The 24,642-nt window shown below is 39.4% G+C and overlaps 1 protein-coding gene and 1 long non-coding RNA gene across 3 annotated transcripts in view; one reads left to right on the forward strand and one right to left on the reverse strand.

Annotated features, from left to right (window-relative positions):
• Nucleotides 1-24,642, forward strand: part of PKN2 (protein kinase N2) — a 138,331-nt gene that overhangs the window by 68,544 nt on the left and 45,145 nt on the right. For both annotated transcript variants that reach the window (XM_073234241.1, XM_036996329.2), the window contains 4 exons: nt 4,323-4,440; nt 4,753-4,898; nt 4,990-5,203; nt 23,536-23,721. In XM_073234241.1, the coding sequence (XP_073090342.1) occupies nt 4,323-4,440; nt 4,753-4,898; nt 4,990-5,203; nt 23,536-23,721 (664 nt within the window). The remainder of the gene's footprint in view (nt 1-4,322; nt 4,441-4,752; nt 4,899-4,989; nt 5,204-23,535; nt 23,722-24,642) is intronic.
• LOC118967978 (uncharacterized) overlaps nt 7,686-24,642 on the reverse strand; it is a 30,228-nt gene continuing 13,271 nt past the window's right edge. Inside the window, exon 3 of the long non-coding RNA XR_005055358.2 lies at nt 7,686-8,889. This is a non-coding gene — a long non-coding RNA (uncharacterized lncRNA). The remainder of the gene's footprint in view (nt 8,890-24,642) is intronic.

The following is a 24,642-nucleotide window of genomic DNA, read 5'->3' on the forward strand; positions in this document are numbered from 1 at the left end:
TTGGTAGGAAGAATTAATATTGTTGAAATGGCCATCCTGCCTAATGTAATCTGTCAGATTCAATGCAATCCATATCAAAATACCAACACCATTCTTCAATGAACTGAAACAAATAGTTCTAAAATTCAAATGGAACCACAAAAAAACTCAAATAGCCAAAGCAATCCTGAGAAGGAAGAATAAAGCAGGGGGAATCTCACTTCCCAACTTCAAGCTCTACTACAAAGCCACTTTAATCAAGACAATTTGATACTGGCACAAGAACAGACCCACAGACCAGTGGAACAGAATAGATACAGAGTCCAGATATTAACCCAAGTATTTATGGTCAATTAATATATGATAAAGGAGCCATGGATATACAATGGGGAAATGACAGCCTCTTCCACAGCTGATGTTGGCAAAACTGTACAGCTACATGTAAGAGAATGAAACTGGATCATTGTGTAATCCCATATACAAAAGTAAATTCAAAATGAATCAAAGACCTGAATGTAAGGCATGAAACCATAAAACTTAGAAAAACAGTAAGCAAAAATCTCTTGGACATAAACATGAGCAACTTCTTCATGAACATATCTCCCTGGACAAGGGAAACAAAAGCAAAAATGAACAAGTGGGACTATGTCGAACTAAAAAGCTTCTGTACAGCAAAAGACAGCATCAACAGAACAAAAAGACATCCTACTCCTACAGTATGGGAGAATATATTCATAAATGACATCCGATAAGGGGTTAACATCCAAAATATATAGACCTCATGCATCTCAACAAAAAGCAAATAATCCAATTAAAAAATGGGGAGAGGCGCTGAACAGACAGTTCTCCAAAGAAGAAATTCAGATGGCCAACAGACACATGAAAAGATGCTCCACATCACTAATTATCAGAGAAATGCAAATTAAAACCACAATGAGATATCACCTCACACCAGTAAGGATCGCCACCATCCAAAAGACAAACAACAACAAATGTTGGCGAGGTTGTGGAGAAAGGGGAACCCTCTTACACTGCTGGCAGGAATGTAAACTAGTTCAGCCATTGCGGAAAGCAGTATGGAGTTCCTCAAAAAGCTCAAAATAGAAATACCATTTGACCCAGGAATTCCACTCCTAGGAATTTACCCAAAGAATGCAGGAGCCCAGTTTGAAGAAAACATATGCACCCCCTATGTTTATCGCAGCACTATTTACAATAGCCAAGAAATGGAAGCAGCCTAAGTGTCCATCAGTAGATGAATGGATAAAGAAGGTTGGTACATATACACAATGGAATATTGTTCAGCCATAAGAAGTAAACAAATCTGTCCATTTGCAACAGCGTGGGTGGAGCTATAGGGTATTATGCTCAGTGAAATAAGCCAGGCAGAGAAAGAGAAGTACCAAATGATTTCACTCTTCTGTGGCGTATAAGAACAAAGAAAAACTGAATGAACATAACAGCAGCAGATTCACAGAACCCAAGAATGGACTAACAGTTACCAAAGGGAAAAAGGGACTGGGGAGGATGGGCAGGAAGGGAAGGATAAGGGGAAAAAAGGGGCATTACGATTAGCACACATAATATAGGGGTTATGAAATATTATACTGAACAAAACTGCTGTTGAGTATAACACAGAGAAGACAAGTAGTGATTTTGTAGCATCTTACTATGCTGATGGACAGTGACTGTAATGTGGTATGTGGTGGGAACTTGATAATGGGGGCTGTCTAGTAACCATAATGTTGCTCATGTAATTGTACATTAATGATGCCAAAATTTAAAAAAATGAAATATAAATGTTCTTCTCTGCATGGTGTATTGAAATAGTTAAGAAAGGAGTATTGCAAAGGTTTGACACAACTACTGTCTTTTCACATAGTGATAAAATAATAAAAGAGTAGCCTAACTGCAAAGCATAATATTTTATAGTTAATTTTTATACTTTTATATTAGGACTTCATTAAAATAAAATCTTTTTTTTATTACTCTAATAGAGAACATTTTAATCCTAATCAAGTGCAACACAATATCATCTTAGTTTTATCTAATGTTTACAAGAACTCTATTTTAGAGAGTGGTATCTCCATTTACATAATTTCTACAAGAAACCTTAAGCTTGCAGAAGATAGGTAACTAAAATTTGCAAATGTAGTAAGATTTGAGGCAAGTGTCTTACAAAATATGTTTATCCCATTAATTTGAAGCTATGGGATATAAGTTTTTTCTCTTCCTCTGATCTGGTCACAAAGTAATGGAAAAACTATTTCAAATCTTTACTTTGTCTCATGTTCCTAATACTGGATAAAAGGAATTAAGGTAAGAGAAAAGTGTTTTCATCTTAAATTTGAAGGTGTATAGGTGTATTTAAAAGCATACATATTAAGTCATGGACAAATGCCAGATTCAAGGTAGTCTCCTTAATGGTAAAGCATAAATTTGTGTGTGTGTGTGTGCACACGAGTGCACAGACATGTACTTCACAGTATAAATTGATCTGTAAAGAACTTAATATTTGAGCCTTACTCCATAGTGTGGAATCTAAATATTTAATAAAGAACTAATTCTGACTAGAAACTCTTTTAAATGGCTGACCTTGGGAGCAGAGAAGAAATAGAAAAATTTATAAATTTGCTAATTTCTTTTGCCTCCACTCTGTATAGGCTAATTTGGTGTTTAACATAATATATTTCAGCTCACTCTTTTTTTACTTATATAACAGCACTATTGTCTCTCCCACCACACCTGTCACCACCCTCCTCTTTATTCAGTGTCATGGTATACCATCTGTGTTTGAGTTATTGAATGATTCTGTGTGTCTGGTGATTATCTCTTAGCTTCCAGTCTTTAGTCTCCTGGAGACTGCAGGTTGATTGTGTGCTGTTTTATTTCCAAATTAATACTGACTGCTTTAGTGATAAAAGTAGAGATGCTTAAATAATATGCAAATATTGACATTTCTTGTGAATAAATGCTTCCTGAGTTGATGCTTAGTTTTATCATTTCTGATTTTGTAGATTGAAGCCTACTAGACTTTGACAACTAATTAATATAAGTAAGCAGGAGATGGCATTAAGTACTGCAAAACTTGGGGGAAAAAAATCCATGTATTATTTTTCCATGGCGGCTGTTAGTAAATTATCACAAATTTAGTGGCTTTTAAAGTAACAGTTTTGTATTTATGTTACCATTTTGTAATTGAGAGTTCTGCAATGGATCTCAGTGAGCTAAACTCAAGGTATTGGCAGAGCTGCCTTCCCTTTTGGAGGATGTAGGGGAGAATTTATTTGTGTTCTTTCCAGCTTCTGGAAGATAGCCACATTCCGTGGCTCATGGCTCTCTTCTGTCTTGCAAGCCAGTAACAGGTCTGTTATTCTCACATCACTCTGAGCTCTTTTTGTCTTCCTCATCCACATTTAAGTACCCTTGTAATTACGTTGGGCCTACCTGGAAATTCTAGGATGATCTTTTTTTTTAAGGTTTGGTGATTGACAACCTTAATTCCATCTGCTCTCTTAATTCCCCTTTGCTATGTAAGGTAACATATTCACAGAGTTCCAAGAATTTGGACATGGACATCTTTGGATGGGTTATTTTGCCTACACAATTCCCAAAATAGTAAGTGTTTGATGACTCTCTGTAACATTCAGTGTAGTGGATCTGAACAGAGATACAACAATAACATCATTTCATTGAATTCAGATTCAGGACCTTTCTTCATCTTAAGAGAAGACAGAAATTTATTCACTGTAACTTCCTTCCTAGCTTTTTTTGAGGTCTCATTTTTTATTGAAGAGTTTCTAGGGACCTTTCTCATTATTATCAGTGTTGACAAATGCTGTTTTCTGTTTCCTTTATCAGAGTTTAAAGGAATATTAATACTATCTATGATTAGCTATTTTAAAAATTTGCCTACATATATGCAGCTCCATGAAAACTTTAATGGGAAGAAAGAGATTTTCTAATTTTTAGGTGTAGTCAATTAAGCATCCATCCCATAGAGCATTTCCGAATATGAGTTTGTGACCATGGTATAGGAAAATTCTTTATATTTTGTATAAATCAAAGAAAGAAAAAATTACAAATGTGAATTTGGATTTTTTTAAAACAGTAGTAAGATTCACTTGCTTTGTCTCAAATTTTCTTCAGTGGGGTTGTTTTTCTCATTATCATCCTATCAGTTTGATGGCCTTTTAAAATAAATATCTAAAGTATATATTGGTATATAGTGTTCACAGTGTTCTTTTAATTCTTGTTCACTTGCTGATATCATTTGATCTAAAAGCAGTGAAAATATTTTGTCTCTTCATCAGCTTACCTTTTCAAACTTAAATTTTTAATAGGATCGGAAACTCCACGGCACAGCTCAGCAACTGCTCCAGGACAGCAAGACAAAAATAGAAGTAATACGAATGCAGATTCTTCAGGCAGTCCAGACCAATGAATTGGCTTTTGATAACGGTGATGGAATAGAGATAAATTGTCTTCTTATTATGGGCTGATGGTGTGAAATAAATTTTATGTAGGAAACAAGCAGTGGTTCAAAATTAAGGAGGAAGCATTTTTTTTTATCTTGAGATTTTGAGTTTTGATGGCTAAAATGGAAAGCTATGTATTTTAGCTTGTTATCTATTAAATATTCAGTGTTTACTGACTTAGGGACTAACTTTCTCTAATGTTGTAAAAATTCATTTCTTGTTCATGAGTGTTAATTACTACATATTAGGAAATCAAATAAATGGTTCAAATAAGTTTCTTTTTCCCCCCCTCTAGCAAAACCTGTCATAAGTCCTCTTGAACTTCGGATGGAAGAATTAAGGCATCATTTTAGGATAGAGTTTGCAGTCGCAGAAGGTGCAAAGAATGTAATGAAATTACTTGGCTCAGGAAAAGTAACAGACAGAAAAGCACTTTCAGAAGTAATTTTAAGTAAAATTTTTAACTTAATACATACATTATTCAAATAACGTGATTACTTAAATGACAACAATTATCTTTCCTCTGTTCAAGGCTCAAGCAAGATTTAATGAATCAAGTCAAAAGTTGGATCTTTTGAAGTATTCATTAGAGCAAAGATTAAATGAACTTCCCAAGAATCATCCCAAAAGCAGTATTATTATTGAGGAACTTTCACTTGTTACATCACCAACACTAAGTCCACGTCAAAGTATGATATCTACACAAAACCAATACAGTACGCTATCCAAGCCAGCAGCACTAACGGGTATGTAGCAGATATTTCCTGATTATTCTTGGTGCATTTTTTTGTCTACATCTGGTCCTGATTTAATAAATGAAAAAAGAATATGTACAGTTTTTCTTTAATTGTGGTAATATACCCATAACATAAAATGTATTATTTTAGCCATTTAAAAATATGCAATTCAGACTTTAATATATTCACAGTGTTGTGTGACTATCACCACTGTCTAGTTCCAAAGCATTTTCATCACCCCAAAAGGAAATCCTATACCCATTAAGCAGTCACTCCTCATTCTCTCTTTCCTTCAGCCCTTGGCAACTACTGACTTTCTGCCTCTATAGCTTTTTAAGTATCGATATTTCCTATAAGTTAAATTACTTGTAGCCTTCTGTGTTTTTCACATAGTGTACTGTCTTCAAAGTTCATTCATTCATGAACTTTCAAGGTACCATGTATCAATACTTCATTTCTTTTTATAGCTAAATACATTCCACTAAATGGGTATGTTCCAGATTTTGTATTTTCATTCATTTATGGACATTTGGGTGGTTTCTGCCTTTTGACTGTTGTGAATATTGTTGCTGTGAATATTTGTGTGCAAATTTTTGTTTGAATACCTGTTTTCACTTAGTTACTAGGTCATATGGTAATTTTATATTTATAATTTTGAGGAATGGTCAGACTGTTTTCCATGGTATTTGCATCATTTTATATTCTCAACAGCAATGTATAAGAGTTCCAATTTCTCCACATCCTCAGCAACACTAGTTATTTTCTATTTTGATTATTGCTATCCTTATAAGTCCATTATTAAAGATAGAGTATTAAAGGCTCCAATTATTTTTGTAAATATACCTATTTTTCCTTTCAAGTATGTAAATTTTTGCTTCGTGTATTTTGGGGCTCTTAATATGTATTGCACATATGTTTATAATTTTTGTACCTTCTAAATGAATTAACTTTTATCAAAATATATTGTCCTTTTTTATCTCCTGTGACAACTTTGAGTTTAAAGTCTGTTTTGCTCTTATTCAGTACAGCCACCCCCAGCTCTTTCAGTCACTATTTACATTAAGTATCTTTTTCTCTCATTTCACTTTCAATCTGTTTGTGTCTTCGCATCCAAAATGAGTCTCTTTTAATGTATAATTGAATCATAATGAGTTTAATCTGTGTAAGTTTAAAATAATTACTGATAAAGTATAGTCCAATTCTGATCTAACTATCCAAACTTAGATCAAATTTTATAAGTTAATGGCACAGTTTCCCACAAGACTGCCCTCATTTCAGACACAAGCTGAAAGCTTAAGAGTTTCTGCAATGACCCACATTTCTGACCAACTAGCTGCAAATTGAGGGCTTTCCACTACCACCTCAGGCTCATTAATTCTTTAGAACAACTCAACTCAGGAAAGCTCTGTGTTTACAATTACAGTTTTATTATAAAGGATACAAGTTAGAACCTGTCAAAAGAAAAGACACATAGGAAACAGTCTGGGAGGGTCCCAAATGTGAAGCTCCCTTGTCCTTAATATGCATCATCCTCTCAGTACATCAGTTTCTGTCACTAATCAAGAATCTCACTTTAGCTGTGAGTATCCAGTTTTTATTTCATTAACATAGGAGTGATAGATTAAATCACTGGTCAGTTGATTGAAATCAGTCTCCATCCTATCACCCTTCTCTCCCCCACCCCCTCTCAAGATCAGGAGGTCAGGCTAAGGTTTTGTGGCTCAACACACCAGGCCTCTAATCATATGATTTGTCTTTCCAGCATGACCAGCCCCTACTGTGAAACTGTCTAGGGGCCCAGCATGAGTCACTTTGTAAGTGTAAACTCTGGTGGTCTGAGGGGCTCCTCATGAATAAAAATGACACTACTGTCATTGGAGAGATTACAAGTGTTTAGAGGCTCCTTCCCAGGAATCAGGCACCATTAACAGCCAAATTCTAATTACACAAAGAAAGGGTTTACTTGTGCCATTTTGCAATGTTTTCTACAAGTCTTGATCATTTTTATCCCTGAATTTTTCTGATACTGCTTTCTTTTGTGTTTGATTGAATTTTCTGGTTTACCTTCTTGATTCCTTCCTTATTTTCCTATTTTTTTTAAGTTATTTTCTTAGTGATTACCCTGCTAATTACAATTAACATCCTAAATTTATAAGTTTTGTTTTAATTGATAGCAATTTATCTTGTTCCTATCAGCTGTACCTTCCTGTCTTTATATTGTTGTCACAGGTTATATCTTTATACACTGTGTCCATTACCATTGATAATAATTGTTATATACATTTGTCTTTTAAGTCATAAAGGACAGTTACAAACCAAAAAATATAGTAATACTGTCTTTCATATTTATCTTTGTAGTTTTACTGTTTTTTCTGTGATTACAAATTACTGAATAGTGTCTTTTCATTTCAATCTGAGTTAATTATCTTAGCATTTCTTCTGCTCCAGTACAAAGTGACAAACTCCCTTAACTTTAGCATTTAGTATTGTTATAGCTTATTGATGAATTTACTCTTCTATTGTAAGTATTCCCTTTTATCTCTGAAAATACTCTGTGACTCTTCTACTTAATATTAATAGACATACTATCCTTCCCATGCCTAGTGTAACCTAGTGAATTTTTTCCATCCTTGCACTTTCAACCTGTTTGATTTTTTATTTAAAATGAAATTTTTAAAAATGTAGGTGACCCTTTTCAACAACTTTATTTATATACAACTGTGCATATTTGATGTGTACAGTTTAACTTTGACATGTCAACTCCCAAAAGTGTGTACCCTTTAAAAACCTTCCTTTTAATATTATTTTTGTTGTATTTAACTCTATAATCTTGGTGTTTGGATAGCATTTACTCTTTTTTCTGTTTATCCTTTCCTGCCCTTTGTAGTTGTTGAAACAAATACTTCTGATATTCCTTTTCATCTCCCATGACAGCTTCTGTGTGTGTGTGTGTGTCTGTGTGTGTGTTGCTTGCTTTAGAGGTTCAAGTGTGCATATTGAATTTATTATAGTCTATAATCTCAACATACTATCTCACTTCCAAATCAGTTTAAGAATTTTATGAGGAATATTTGCCACTCCTTTCACTCCACTGTTTTGTAACTGAAAGGAAAGGAGCGACACATAGCAGCAATTCACCGGAGAGTTCCGCTTTATTAGGGAAAGGTGCTGGGTTATATAGAAAGGGGCATGAATTGATTGAGGTGTCACTTCTACGGGGCTGGTGGCTGTTGGCTAGGTGCTGGGATTGGGAGGGGGGCGAGAGGTGATTGGGCTTCAGGTGGCGCCGGCGGGAACTGAGGACCCCGAAGAGAAGCGGGAAGTTTGCCATCTTACTGGTGGGGACCCTTCATTCCCCCCTTTCTCCTCTATGGGTTTGTGGACATTGCTTTCTCTCTGGCTGCTTCCTGCTGAACAGGGGAGGAGAAGGGAGTGAGGGCTTGAGGATTGGGAGGAAAGGGTTGATAGGACTCCCCGCAGTAAGGACGAGTAGATGTGGACTTCTTCAGGTTTGGAAATCAATGAAGGTTCCCTGTAACCATAGGTTGGCCAAGAGGATATGGGTGTCAGGAGCCAGGCGTCTGTGGCCATTGTTTCCAGGAACAGTTTCCAGTGGAGAGAGGGGTCCATCTCAGCGTGTGGTGAGGAGGTCACGTGAGGGTGAGGGATCTTCTGTGGCCAGAAGCTGGTAGTTCCTGAGTAAAAGCCGGTTGAAAGCTTGATTAGAGATTTTTCCGACTTGGGATTTGATGAACTTTATTATACAGGGTAAGAAGAGACAGGCGAGAAGAATGATTATTATGGGGCCTGCAATGGGCCAGAGCCAGGTGAGGAGGAGGTTTGTTAGTATTGACGAGAATGGGTTGGAATTGGAAGCAGAGTGGAGACTGGAGGCAAGGTCGGTGAGTTTGGTAATGTCAGTTTCTACAATGCCAGATTCGTTGATGTAATAGCAGCACTCTTCCCAGAGGAAGACGCAGGTGCCGCCCTTCTCGGCTGTAAGCAGATCTAGGGCCCGCCGGTTTTGAAGGGTGACTTTAGCTAGCGAAGTGACCTGTCTTTGGAGAGAGGCTAGAGAATCGGCAGTGGATGTCAGGGCTACCTCAAGTTTGGCGTTGAGATCTCTAACTGCCTATAGAGAGTGACCCAAGGCTTCTCCCGAAAACCCTGCCCCAATGGCTGAGGTGGTCCAAGAGACACTGACCATGATGGGAAGGAAAGCAGCCCTTTTTGTGCGCGAGGGCAAGGGAGGTTGGAGCTCAAGGAATTCTGCCATGCTGTAAAGTGTTAACTGTGGGATTAGGGTGACGAGAATGCAGGGTGTATCAGAGTTGAGAGGCAGTGAGTTGAAAAGACTGCTATTACACTAAAAGAAGTGTCCTGGTTGCGTAAAAGTCTTAGAGCCGGAGGTAGGGGTGTAGATAGAGAGGCAGTGAAGTGCGCTGGAGGGGGGTGGAGTTGGGCCTACACAGTGGTGGATGGTGAGATTATCTGAGTATTCTGGTTCCCATAGGGGTATGTCTGCCAGGGGGCAGAGGGGTTGTCTTTCTGCATGGAAGGAGTAGTTGGAAATATTAAGGGGCATGGCGGCCAGCAGTGGGCGCTGTAGTGATGCGCACAAGAAACAATTGGCGGTGTTAAGGGTAGAAAGATGCTGGTGTCCTGAATGAGCTGTAATGAAGAGTAGGAGAAATGGGAAGAGGGGCGGGGATAAGAAGATGAAGAGGCACTATCAAGAGTTTAGATAATGACTTTTTCGGAATGTCTGCTATCTGATGCAACTTGAGAGATCTGGGAATAAGAGGGAACATACTTTCAAGAGATATGAAGGGTACTGTGGGGGGTCGAGGACCCCCCGTAGTAAACTGAGGCTGTGACTCTGGCAGCCCATCGAGAGTCCCAGGGATCTGGGATTGATAAGGAGAATGAGCCATTGGGATATTTCATGAAACGGTTGGAGGAGTAATACTGTGGGTACTGGAAGTTACCTATGTAGTGAATGGTGCAAGACTAGTAGGGACATCTCCTGTAGGTATCTGGCCATCGCCTGCAATAGGCTTGTTTTTGGTCATAGAGGAAGCAGAGGTAGGGAGAATAAGGGTAGCTGCTAGTGAACACTTCAGTGGAGGGAGGAAAGTGGAGGTATAAAGGCTCAGAGCAGCTTTTCAGAGGGCAGTCTGGTGTGGCAATGAGGGCAGTAACTTTTGGTTGATGATGTGTGTAAGTCTGTCTGACTTTGAATCGCCATACAAAGGAGGCTGGGGTGGTGGGGAAGACAATAGGAATGAGGAAAAAAAGCGAGAGAGCAGTAAAGGAGGAAAAAGTCATGATTTGGGTATGGATGGCAAAGGGGGTGAATGGGATTTTGGAGGAAAGAGGACAATAAGGTCAGGAGTCTGAAGGGAGGGAGAGTTTATAAACTTTTGTAGGTTAAGAGATCTTTTAGGTGATGTGGGGACAGAATGGTAAGGGGCGCCCTGAATGTCAGTTTATAAGCTGCCTTCTGCAAGAGCTGCCCAGCGGCTAATGCCCGTAGGCAGGGGGCCCATCCCCGAACTGTGGGGTCTAATTGCTTGGAGAGATAAGCTACTGGGGCAAAGGATGGGCCATAATATTGGCCTAGGACTCCTAGAGCTTGACTGGACCTCTCATGAATGTATAATGAGAAGGGCTTCGACAAATCAGGAAGATGGAGAGCTGGGGCTTCCACAAGGGCTTGACAGAGCTTAATGAAGGAGTGTCGGGGTGAGGAGGATAATGGTTTTTTAGGGGGGGCTCTTGCTGAGGTCGTATAGGGGTTTTGCCAACAGGGAGCAGGGAGAAGTTGGGGATTTACGGTCTAAAATATCTAGCCAGGCTTAGAAAGGAAAGGATTTCTGTCTTGGTTTTGGGAATGGGCAGGTCAGAGAGGAGCCATTTTCTGTCTAAGGTAATGGACTTTCTTTGTTGAGATAGAAGGAATCTGAGGTAAGTGACAGGAGGGGAAGAGATTTGAGCTTTGATGGGGGATACTCGGTAACTTCTGGACGCTAGAAGGTTAAGTAGGGAGGCAGTGTCAAGTTGAGACTGTTCTCATGAGAGACTGCAGAGTAGAAGATTGTCCATGTATTATAATAAGGTGGACTTGGAGTGATCATGATGAAACTGTTTGAGGTCTTGAGCTAGGACCTGTCTAAAAATATGGGGACTATCTCGGAAGCTTTGTGGCAAAACTGTCCAGGTGAGTTGTTCAGAATGTCTTGTGTATGGGTCCGTCCAGGTGAAGATGAAAAAATCTTGGGAGCAGGGGTCTAGAGGGATAGAAAAATGGGTCCTTGAGATCTAGGACTGAGAAGTGGGATGCTGAGGCTGTATGGATTTGGAACTAAGGGATGGATAGGGACAATGGCTATATTGATGAGGCGAAGGTCTTGGACAAGGCGGCAAGATCCGTTGGTTTTTTTAACAGCTAATATGGGGGTATTAAATGGGGAGTGAGTGGGTCTGCTTGAATGATGGGTTGGAGGCCTATGAGGGCTGAAGTGGTTAGGGGGTATTGGGCCTGACAGATATACTGAGAGGGGTCACATAATTTGATAGAGGCAGGGGGACATAGGGCCACGGAGGGGCTTGTAATGTCCCAAACTTTGGGATTTACAGGGTGTATGAGGGCAGAACCGGAGCTTTCATTGGGTAGAGGGGGGTCGTTGGCTATGAGGGCCATCAGAAAGGGAGTACTGGGGGCTGTGGGAGTGGATATAGTTATGGAAACGAGGAGGGAAAGGATGTCTCGTCCTAGTAAAGGGATGGGACACTGGGGCATAACCAGGAAGGAGTGGGAGAAAGGTATGGGATTGTCTTGGATTGTGCATAAAAGGGTGGGGGGGGGGGTTTAATGGGAAAATCTGTTTACCTCCTACTCTGACTATAGGAGTAATGGCTGGCGTGGTAGGGCCCCGGTATTCTCACAAGACTGAGAAGGTGGCTCCTGTATCTAGGAGGAAGGAGATGGGGTGACCGTCTACTGTTAAAGTAACCCTGGGCTCCTGTTTGGTGATGGAAATGGTCGGGCGAGAAGCCCCCGGGCCCCATCAATCTTCTTCTGCCAGCCCCACTACGGCGGGCTTAGGATGGGGGTTGTTCGTCCAGCCTCCCCTTCGGGTGGTTGGGCAATCAGACCCCCAGTGGCCCTTTTTGTGGCATCTGGGGCATGGGGTGGTAGGAGATCTGGGGGAGGGGCACGCCCTTGACCAATGTCCCTCTTTTCTGCACTTGAAACAAGCTCTTGGGGGGGCTTGTTTGTAGAGGGGCACCCAGGTTGTGGTTTTATCAGCTGGACCAACATCTGGAAATTGGCCTGATCAGCCTTTTGTTTACGGCATTCTTTCTCCTCCTCCCGCTTATGGAAGACCTTAAAGGCCACTGTTGGGATCTCAGTCTGTGGGGTAGCGGGGCCCTGTTCTAACTTTTTGAGTTTAGCTTTAATGTCGGGGTAGCCTTGAGCTAGGAAGTATGTCATAAGGACATGTCTTCCTTCAGGTGTTTCTGGGTCCAGGCTGGTATACTGTAATAGGGCTTGAGTGAGTCTGTCTAAGAACTCGGAGGGGATTTCATCTCTCTTTTGAATTATGTCTTGGAGCTTTTGAAAATTGACTACTTTACAAGCTGCCCTTTTTCAGACCTGCTATTAAGCAGGAGGCAAAAATATCTCGAGAGCGGAGACTCATGGCGGTGTTATAATTTCAGTGTGGGTCTTGTTCGGGGACAGCAGTGGGGCTAGGGGGATAGGTGGGGTCAGTCCTGTGGGTTTCAGTAGCCTGCATTTGGGCGAAGTCCTAAACTCGTCTACGCTCTTCAGGGAGGAGAGTATTGGCCAGGTGCATGAAAATGTCATGATGTGTGAGGCTGTAAGACTGGAGGGTCTATTGAAACTCCCTGATGTATGTCATGGGATCAGTGGAAAAGGAACTTAGGCATTTCTCTAGTTAGGCTAAATCTCTTAAGGAGAAAGGGACGTGAACGCGCACGATGCCTTCGGATCCTGCTACCTCCCGGAGGGGGGCGATAATTTTGGGAGGCTCTCGGGACTGAGTCTGAGGGGGACTGAAGGGTTCTGGCTCAGTCTGTGGGGGAGTGACGCGGTCTAGCTGTGCCTAGTCGAGCAGGTCCTGAAGTGCAGAAGGGGGGCAAAGAAAATAAAGAAAGATAGAATCGGACCCACATGTCGCCAGATAGCAGCCCAGCTGCTTGCCTCTGCTGCTTTAGTTGGGCTTGAACTCATGACTCTGAGGTTAAGAGTCCCATGCTCTACTGAGCTACAGCAGGGCTCCAGTTAATTGCTTATGGAATGCGTTGTTTTCTATTCCTGCCACATCGGCAAGTGGGGGAAGGGCATAGCTAGAAGCAGGGGCGGTGTTTCTACACATCTTCAAGGTCTCCCTATTTTCAGAGTGAGGAGTCTTGGCAAGATATGTTTTTGTGGACAGATAACTTCTAAGGACTGCACCGGTTGTTCTCTAGCTTGTGCTTTCCCATGCTGCGTTCAGACATGGGGGGAGGTGCTTTCCCATTCTCTCTACAAACATGTGAGAAGACAAAGGCGGTCCCTAACAGGGGAGAAACAGGTGATGAGGGCAAAGACGGAGGAGGTCCCTGGGACCTAGTTAAAGGGGGGCTGAAAGGCTCAGGCTTAATCTGCAGGGAATGAAGGTGGAGGAGGTGAGATGGGGGAGGAGATGGTTGGGGAGGAAGGGAGAAGGGCTGTTGTAGGAGAAGAAGGGGAAGGGAGTGAACAGGAGGCTTCTGCGGGGGCGGCGGCTTGCAGGCTAGGAGAACTTGGGAGGGGGCGGGGAGAGGAGGAGGCAGAAATCTTCGATATAGGGAATCTCCTTCCATTTTTTCAGGCACTGGCAGTAGTTAAAAAGATCGTGAGTGATGTTAGGATCAAGAGTTCCCCCTGCAGGCCATTGGTTGTTATTGTCTAGGGGGTATGTCGGCCAGTCTTGGGAGCAATATTTACGGAGAAGTTTTGGTTTTATATCAGGCGTCAGGGAGAGGGTAGCCAGATGCTTAAGCAGGCATTCAAGAGGTGAACTTTCAGGGAGGGATGAGGAGGCTCCCATGGCTAAAGGACAGAGAAGGAGACAAACAGGGGAAGACGAACGGAGATCCTCGGACTGGAAGCAGACCACAAGGAGACAAAGGGCGTCCCCAATGATCCTTGGTGGTCTGTGGAAACTCGTATACGAGTCGGAATTTCTTGGGAAGTGTGGGTTGTCACCCAGACTTCCCTAAGAAGGCAGAGTGCCGGAGTCACGAGGTACCTAGCGCTAGGCGTTTTCGGCGGATGGAGCAGAAGGAGGAGGGGGGGAAAAGGGAGCGTTCTCATCCACAAAGGAGTCACCTCGTTTATGGCTGTTGGAGGGGGGTGCCTGAGAGTCAGCTGCAGCCGTGAAGGCCTGAGGCGGGGATTTATGACTGTCAGAGGAGGGGCTTGAGTGTCCGCCGCAGCCATAAAGGCTTGAGGCGGGGATTTATGGCTGTTTGGGGAGGGGCCTGAGGGTCCACCGCAGCCGTGAACGCCTGAGGCGGGGAGAGTTTCCTCCTCATCCCCGAGCGTCAGGGCCTTGCCGGACGATCACGGTCAATGGCACTGCGATAGCTCGGGGAAGAGTGGCCCACCCCGGGGAAATTTTGCTTAAAAACTTTCAGCACTGATGGAAGGGATGGTGAATGCGTTTGACTGTCGGAGGAGGGGCCTGAGCGTCCGCCGCAGCCGTAAAGGCTTGAGGCGGGGATTTATGGCTTTTGGAGGAGGGGCCTGAGGGTCCGCCGCAGCCGTGAAGGCCTGAGGTGGGGAGCGTTCCCTCCTCATCCCCGAGCGTCAGAGCCTTGCCGGACAATCACAGTCAATGGCACTGCGATAGCTCAGGGAAGAGTGGCCCACTCCAGAGGGAAAACTTACCTAAAGGCCAGAGAGGAGTGGTGAGTGTGATGAGCCAGCGCCGGAAAAAGAGGACGAGGGCAAGCTGCTGCTGGTGTGGGGGAAGACGGGGCCCAGTTGGGGTGTCCCGTCTCCCGGGTTTCGGCACCAATGAAAGGAAAGGAGCAACACATAGCAGCAATTCACCGGAGAGTTCCGCTTTATTAGGGAAAGGTGCTGGGTTATATAGGAAGGGGCATGAATTGATTGAGGTGTCACTTCTACGGGGCTGGTGGCTGTTGGCTAGGTGCTGGGATTGGGAGGGGGGCGAGAGGTGATTGGGCTTCAGGTGGCGCCGGCGGGAACTGAGGACCCCGAAGAGAAGCGGGAAGTTTGCCATCTTACTGGTGGGGACCCTTCAGTAACCTTGTAACATATTCTATTTCTATATAGGCTATGAAAATCTATATTCTTAAGTATTGTTTTGCTTCAAAGAGCTAAGAACTTTAAGGGTACAGTTTACTTTTTTATAGGTTATTTTTTTTTAGAAGACAAAATGCTGTCCTTTATATTTAATGATTTATTTATTCTGTTCTTCATTCTTTCTTGTACTTTCTATGTTATAATTTCCCTTTAGCCAAGTTTCTTTTGACATTATAGTGTGGAAGTGCTAAGTCTAATTCTTTTACTTTTTCCCTTGATTTCACATTTATTTAAGAATAGTATCAGTAGATGTAGAAATTTATGTGTATTTTTTCTTTCAGCTTTATAAATGTGATTTTATTGCCTACTTTTCTATCTTTTCTATTATGAGAAGTCATCTGTAATTCTTAACAGTGTTTCTCATCATGGAATGTCCCTCATTCCCAGCATCTTCAATAACATAGAATTATTTTCACTTTTCTTAATCATTTTTTTCTTCTCCTAAGATTGAGTTTTTTTAATCAGCCTAGTTTCAAATTTGCTAATTCTTCTGTTTGTTCAGATCTGCTGTTGAACTCTCTAGCAAATTTTTTGAATTTCTGGTATTTTAGTTTTTGACTTCAGGATTGCTATTTGGTTCTTATTTATAAATTCCATATCTTTATTAATATTCTCTATTTGGTGAAACACCATTCTCCTTTTTTTCTTTTGGTTTCCTAAAGGTCTTTGACCATATATAAGGTAGTTGATATAAAGTCTTTGGTAAATGCAATGTCTTAGCTTCCTCAGGCACAGTTTCTGTTAATTTCTACTTATGTGAATCAGCTATACTCTCCTATTATATTGTTTGTCTTAAAATTTTAAATTTAAAGCTGGATATTGGGAATATTATAATATATAACTCTGGAAGATAACTCCCCTTTCCTAGAATTTTTAATTTTTCCATATGGGATATAGTATATAGTGGCTTTTATAAACTAATTTGTAAAGGCTTTATTTGTTATGTATCACCCATCGGAAGTCTCCATTAAGTTTGGGGTCAACTAGAGTTTTGACAGACATTTTTTTTAATGCCCAAAGTCAAAAAAAGGCTCCATCCCCTCCGCCCCCAATCCCATCTTTGCAGCTGGGCTCTGTATTTGTGTACTGGGGGCCTACTTTCAACATTTTACAACCCTCACCTTCACTTGCCTAGAGCTTAAAGATCAGTCAGATGTGAGAGCTTAAGGCCTTTTCAGGTTTCTTCTGCGGATGTCTTCTGTTTGCACCTAGCCTTTTAGTTTCCCAGTAATATTTGGGAGCATTGCAAAGCTCTTTTTAACCAAAACATCTCATTCCCTAGCTTCTCCAAAACCCTTTGGAACGTCTTATTTGTCCCGATACATACCTTTTGCCTGAGGCTGCAGTGCCTGGTTCATTTGCCTTTAAATGCTCTCCACCTAGCTATTTCTCTGCCCTGGGAAACTTCCTGATTAGGTGAAAAAAAGGCAAGCTGTTTGTTTTGGCCTTCATGGGGACCCTCAGACAAGTCAAAGAAGGCAGCCACAATTCTTTGAGAATGAGATCTCTGCTTCCTAGGGCACGAAGAAGGCAGGCTGCTATCTTCAAGACCATCACCAAGCCATTGGGAGGCAGGGGATAAGGCAAAAGTTAAAACACCATAGAGCTCTTCTACTGAGAATATGTTGCTTTCTTTTATTATGCATTTACTTGGTTGATGTAAACTTTTGACAGTTTTCCAAATGAATGATAAAACTCATTCTAACAATTTTTGCTAGTTTTTGTTTTGTTTTCCTGTTTTTTGGAGAAATTGCCTTTGGACTTTGCTACTCCACCATTTTCTCTGACCATCACCTACAGAAACTTTATGGCCCATGTAACTATGACATATTTTGTTACATAGACTTCTCTCACCCCCAGAAATAATTAAGTTATCCATATTAATGTCATAAGGGCTTTTCTTTAAAAATAATGTCATTCAGTATTTTGAAGATATGAAAGTGTTCTTCAGAATTGCATAGTATACTATCACATTTTAGGAACTTTGGGTATCATTAATCAGTTTTATACTACAGCAAACTTCTACATTTAAACTTTTGAAGGATAAATGTACAGTTTATGCTGTTGTAACTATTAGGGTCAGCCTAAACCTGTGGTTACCAAATTGAGTTCCTAAATCTGAGGTACCCTGTGATACTAAAATTAATTCACAGGAGGACAAAAGGTTATTTTAATTTTTTGAGCCTACAGTTAACCATTCAGACTACTAGCTTATGGTAGTTATAGTTTAGCAATAGGTAGAGCTACTTTCTTTTCAGTGATGTCATGTATTGAAGAAGCTGGTTTTCCTTCTCTGCTGTGATAATAAAATACCACACGAAAATCAATGTGGGATAGAAAATAAGGGCAGCAGTTTCCAGTCTAATTCTGAAGTCTGATAAATTGTACAGCGCCCAGTAGGTATACACATTCCACTAGGAAGTAGTCATGATTATTTAAGAATGAAATAAGATTACTTTTTCAAGTTCTGTGTGTGACTTTTTTTTCAAGTATAATTTTTTCAAGATTATATCAAGTACTTGATATAATGTCCTATGAAACTATTAAGTTTATCTTTCAGACTAGGAGCATAATGAAAAAATTGAGACACTAGCATATGTTGAAATGAGACAGATTGGGAACCTCTAGTCTAAGCCCTCCATTTTATTTTAAATGTTATAATATTTATTATTTAAAGTATTCCTTTCCAGATACATCTTTTTATAACTCTTAGCATGAATCTTATACCACAATTAAACTGGTATGTGCACAGTACCTGTTTAATATCTTTGCCCTATTAGTCATTGAAGGGCCCCCACCAGTAAGATGGCAAACTTCCGGCTTCTCTTCCGGGGGGTCCTCAGTTCCCGCCGGCGCCACCTGAAGCCCAATCACCTCTCTCCCCCCTCCCAATCCCAGCACCTAGCCAACAGCCACCAGCCCCGTAGAAGTGACACCTCAATCAATTCATACCCCTTCCTATATAACCCAGCACCTTTCCCTAATAAAGCGGAACTCTCCGGTGAATTGCTGCTATGTGTCGCTCCTTTCCTTTCAGTCATCTTCTTCTTGTATTTTTTTTTAATCAAAGCTGTAATACAGCCCTATGAAGAACAAAGACCATGTCATCTACCTACATGTAATCCTAGCCTCTAGCACAGGGCACTTTATACATTCAGCAGGTACTTGTAAATATTATTTGATAGGGTAGGGACTGTACTTACTAAGTTTCCCCATCTTTTGGCTCAGTGCTGACCACATTAATATTCAAGAATTTCTGAGTAATTCACTGATTAAACTATGGTTGTCAAATATTTGGAAATTAACAATGTTTCCAGAAAAGTAATAAAACCACATTTTACAAAATTAACTGATAGCACTGGAAATTTTTTTCCTCTTCATTCTGGTCAGCTCCTCTCCCCAGCTCTTGAACCTCTTTTCATTTCTCTCTTTCCCTGTGTTTCATTCCTTACTGAACTTCACTCAAAGTGATGTTAATCACTAGTCTAAAAGGAAATATATTAATGTTTTTAAGACATTTTGGTTCTTTTAAAAATTTCTTCTTAAGTTCCTACTGGACCGTAAACTAAATAAGGAGTAACAAGGAAGAGTAGTAGTATTGGTGTTAATAAAGGATTAGGCATAATAAAGGATTAACATAGGTAAGTACTGGGAGCATTACTGTCCTGGGTTTTTTATTGCATGCTTTTATTTGTGGGTTGGCTCTTTTATACACTGGTTTCTTTTGTGGTTCTGTGATTATAATACTGAAATTTGCAAATCTGTTGCCACTTTGATATAAGGTATAATCAAATTTTTTGGTCTGCATTTTGAGTCATTTACTAGTTTTTATAAAAGATTTCCTCAGAACTGAGAAATGTTAGTTGTACCAAGATGAAATACTGAATTATTAAAATGTATATAAAATAATTTTTCCAGAAAGTTAAAAGAAATAAAAAAACATTTACTTGTTCTAATGGAATTTATAGCTACTGCTTATGAATACAAATGATATTTACTTCTTGGATTTGCTTACTTTAATGTTTTCATATTGTGGGTTATAAAAGTAAAAAATGTAACTTTAAGCTTTTTCTAAAACAGTTATATGCAATTACAGTTGTGTCACCTCATAAAAGAAAGAAACTTTTAGATGCTTAATAAAGATCTTAAATCCCTCCAGATTTTTTTCTAAATGAAAGCAGGTGTTGAGCATTGTCATCTAATATATTGAAATTACTAAAATATTTAATAAGCTATCATGGTTTGAAGTAGTAGCCAGATGTTTTCAGTTTCCCCAGGATGACTTTTACAGCTGAGCATTTACAGTGGAAATGAGCTAAGTTTGCCAGTTTAACAACAACAAAAAACAAATAAAACACACAAACACAGCAAACTGTTTTTTGAACTAAAATTAAAATGATACTCATTATATTTTATCTACCTTAATACTTGACAATTAGATAAGATTTCCATAGCCTAAGCAAACATAAGATTGAAGCTTCCCTTACCTTTAGCAAGTTTGAGACATAATTTACATCACCATAGATGTCCCAATTTTAATACACAGATTTATGATATTTAGTTGGTCCACTATCATTAACATCCAGTTTTTAGAACAGCTTTATTGAGGTATAATTGATACACAGTAAACTACATGTTTAAAATGTGATTTGAGAAATTTTGTAGTACAAAGTCCTGAAACTCTGACCATGTCAAGGTGATATATCCATCCTCCCTGAAAGTGTCCTCTTTTGTCTCTATGTTTTCTGCTCTTTTCTGCTCTTCTCATTCTCACTTTCCTGCTCTTTTCAGCTCTTCTCATGCTCTCTTTTCTGCTCTTCTCATGCTCTCTCCCCATAACCGTCCCTAGGCAATCACTGACCTGTTTCTGGCACTAAATAGTAGTTTGCATTTCGCAGAATTTTATGTAAATGGAATCATACAGTATATATGGGTAGGGAGATACTGACCTTTTCACTCTGAATAATTATCTTGATAATCATCTGTGTTGCGTATATCAATAGTTTGTAGTAGTATTCAATTGTATGGTTATTCTATAATTTCCCCATTCATTTGAAGTCAGTGTTTGGATTGTTTCCATTTGTACTTTTTCAAATATAGTTGCTAATAACATCTTTGTACAATTTTTGTGTAGACATAGATTTCAGTTCACTTGGGTAGATACCTCAGGAATGATATAGTTATATCATATGATAGTCTGCTGATAAGAGATTCTTTACCTGTTTTTATTTCTAAAATGTCCTCATTTGTGAAAGATGTTTTCAGTGGGTTTAGAATTCTGAGTTTATGGTTTATTTGTTTGTTTCCTCAGTGCTTTAAAAATGTTGCTTTTCCTTCTTGTTTCATTGTTTCCAGTGAGAAATTCACTGCTATTCTAATCTTTTTATGTAACATCTTTCTCTGGATGCTTTTAATATTTTATTTTATCACTTGTTTTGAAAAGTTTGATTTTGGTATACTTTGGTGTGATTTACTTATTTTTCTCTTGCTTGATGTTCATAAAACTTCTTGGATACTTCTTGGGTTTATAGTTTTCATCAAATTTGGGGGATTTCAATCATTATTTTTTCATATGTATTGTCTGTCCCCTATTCTCTCTGCTATTCATCAGGGACTTCAGTTACAAGTATACTACACTTGAAGTTAAACTCAGTTCACGTATCTCCTGTTCTTTTATTCCCCCAAATCTTTCCTTTCTGCCTCCTATTTTTCATCATTTTTATTGCTATAGCTTCACGTTCACCAGCCTTTCTGTTGCAATGTATAATCTTCCACCAGCCAAGTGTATTTTTCTTTAAATCTCAGACATTGTTGCCATCTCTAGAAATTTGTTCAGGTTTTCTTCCATATCTGTTCAACTTTTTGAACAGATGGAATGTAGTTATGGTAACTGTGTGATGTCTTTATTTGCTAATCCTAACATTTATGTCAGTTTTAGATTGCCTTTCATTCAATTTCTTGTAATTATTATTATGGGTTCTGTTTTCCTCTAATTTTTTTTGCTTGGTGTGAGAGTCAGAATTTTAAGAATGACTTCCAGAACTTCTTCTGTGTGAATATGATGGGACATCACTTCTGTCATAATGTTGTGTTGTTTGGCAAAGGGGATTTTGCCTGTCTGGTTAAAGTTACTAATCAGTTGACTTTGAATTATTGTAAAGAGCAATTATTTGGGTAGACTTAATGTAATCACATGAGCACCTCAAGAGCAGAGGATTTCCTGATTTTTTCTGATGGCAAAAGGGAAAGTCAGATCTGAATCATGAGAAGTGCCATTGCTGGCTTGAAGATGGAGGAGGTCATGTAATGAGGAATACAGGAGCCTCCAGAACTTGAAAACAGCTGTTGGCTATCAACCAGCAAGGAACTAGAGTCCCCAGTTCTGTGGCTGTAAAAAACTGAATTCTGCCAACAACTTGAATGAACTTGGAAGCAGATTCTTCTTCAGAGCTTCCAGATAAGAACCCAGACTTGCAGATAACAATGATTTCAGCTTTGTGAGGTGTTTAGCAGAGAGTGCAGACCAGCCTACCCAGACTCTGATCTACAGAACTGTGAGATAATAAATAGATGTTCTTCTAAGCCACTGAGTTTGTGGTAATTGGCAATGCTGTAATAGAAAACAAATACACATGGTCATCTTTGATTAGATGCCAGACATTTTGAATGTTAGCTTGTTGGGTGCTGGATCTTTTTATATTCCTCTAAATATTCCTGAGCTTTGTTCTGTGTCACAGTTACCTGAAAACAGTTTGATCTTTTGGGTATTGCTATGTTACGTGCTCATTTAGTCTAAGGGTGATTATCCTCTGCTACTGGGGCGAGACTGCATATTTGGTCAGGGGCACCCTTGGCACATCTCGGGAGTTCTGTCTCTGGACAGCTGTCTTCTTTTGTTTACTCTGAACTGTAGGTACCTTGATCATTTCTTTCTCCTTAACTCAGGCTGCTTGGCTCCACCTGAGTTCCTTTTCCCTGTACTATGTCCTGGATAGTCTCAAGGCAGTAAGCTGGAGCAGTCTTAGGGCTCATCTCATTTGTTTTCCATCTCTCAGGGATCACTGTTCTTCATGCCTGATGGTCAGTGTCTTTAACACTGTTTCTTCCATATATTTTGTCTGAATATTTTAGTTTTCTGAGTTCAGGGTAAATCCAAGCCTTATTATTTTGTTAAAAGCCCTTTTAAGTTTTAATTAAGTTTAATAGGACAGCTTTACCAAGAAATACTGTCCCTAAAGTTATGTTATGCTGTGTGCGCTGTCTAAAATTTTAATACTGAAGCACCATTTTGAAATTCTAATACACTAAGTTGAGCCTAAGTGATGACAAAACCACATCTCCAGATGGCTTGACTCACAGTTTCTCATTTTCATTTCAACACCTTTAGTATTTAGTTGACTAAAGTTGCAATTATTTTATGCTTAGATAATCACAACCCTTAATTATTTGACTGAGCTATTAGAATGGAAAGATAATGTTACTTCACATCTCAGAGGAAAAAAAACAAACCCATTTATTTATGGGGAAAAAGCCCTTTTCTATGCTAATTACAGAACTCTTAAATACAGCTGTTATTCACACATATCCTTGTTCCTAATTTCTGTATGTTTGTTTTAATAGGCATGTTATTTAACTTTATATTTTCTCTCTCACATGTTCTATGCACATAACTCTGTAATTCTTCAATGTTATAGAAATGAGTATTCAGATGTGCAAGTTTATGTAACTTCTGTTTTATGTCCTATAGTCAGCTTTTGAGAGGTGCCATTCTTTCTATAAAATTGCTTATAGTTGTCTTAGTTCAGAATCTTAATAGGTTTCTCTAGTTAAAAAGAAAAGATGATAGTTACCTCAGAGACCCACTGAGAGGAGATAATTGTTTCTGAATAGGTAACAGAAACATAGTTCCATATATCAAGAATTGATGTTTTTATTTGTTATTTGTTTACGCTAACAGGTACTTTGGAAGTTCGTCTTATGGGCTGTCAGGATATTCTGGAGAATGTCCCTGGACGGTCAAAAGCAACATCAGTTGCACTACCTGGTTGGAGTCCAAGTGAAACCAGATCATCTTTCATGAGCAGAACAAGTAAAAGTAAAAGTGGAAGTAGCCGAAATCTCCTAAAAACTGATGACTTGTCCAGTTCAGTAACCATACTTTTTAAAAATTATGTAACAAACTAAAGGTCGTACAGAAAAGACTTAGCATTGGGGACAGACAACAGGAAAAGTCAATTGGACAAAAAAACTATAAAATTATAATTTCCATGATTTAATTTTAAAATACTAAAAGCTATAATAATAGAGAAAACAACAACAAAATGTACTTTATTGAAAATATGTTAGAAAACTGAATAACATATAGCACTAATTCTTTTGGAAGAATGAAATGTTGGAGCAACACTCTTTATACAGAGGCTATGAGACCTGTCACTTCATGATTCTTTTAATGATGTAGTGACACTTCTAAACTAACACTGACATTTTGGTAACCATGGGCCAAACATATTTACCAGTATAGTAGCCCAAGTATTTCAGTAGTAAACTGAAATGGAGAAGCACATGGAGGTGGTGAGAATAAAATGCAACAGGTTTACAAAACACTTTGGAGACATTCTGAAGTATAATTATTAACTGTGGTATAAAGGTGTAACTGAGGGGGTTGGCACATGGCAGTTCAACCTAGTGTGCAATACAAAGGTAAGTAAGTCTGTGCTTTCCTATATAGAAAGACTTGGAGGAAAATGTGAAAATAAAAATTGTTTCTGGTAACAAGCTCTATAAATAGCAAATGTAGAAGGAGAAAAACTAGATGATTCTATTGATACACAAACACACACATAACACGTTGTAGCAAACAATTACTGGTCGCCTGTTAGACCTCTCAGTTATGTTCTAATATAAACAAAATAGATAGCACTTACTATATGTGGTTTTGTCAAAAACAAAGGATAATTTGGGAGGGTGTGTGTGTGTGTGTATAAAATTAGCCATTTTAGATTCAAAAGCTTCAATATTAAGAAAAACCTTATTTTCAAAGGATCGTTAAACTTTTGTTACTATT

The sequence above is a fragment of the Manis javanica genome, chromosome 4 (genome assembly GCF_040802235.1).
Source record: "Manis javanica isolate MJ-LG chromosome 4, MJ_LKY, whole genome shotgun sequence".
NCBI lineage: Eukaryota > Metazoa > Chordata > Mammalia > Pholidota > Manidae > Manis > Manis javanica.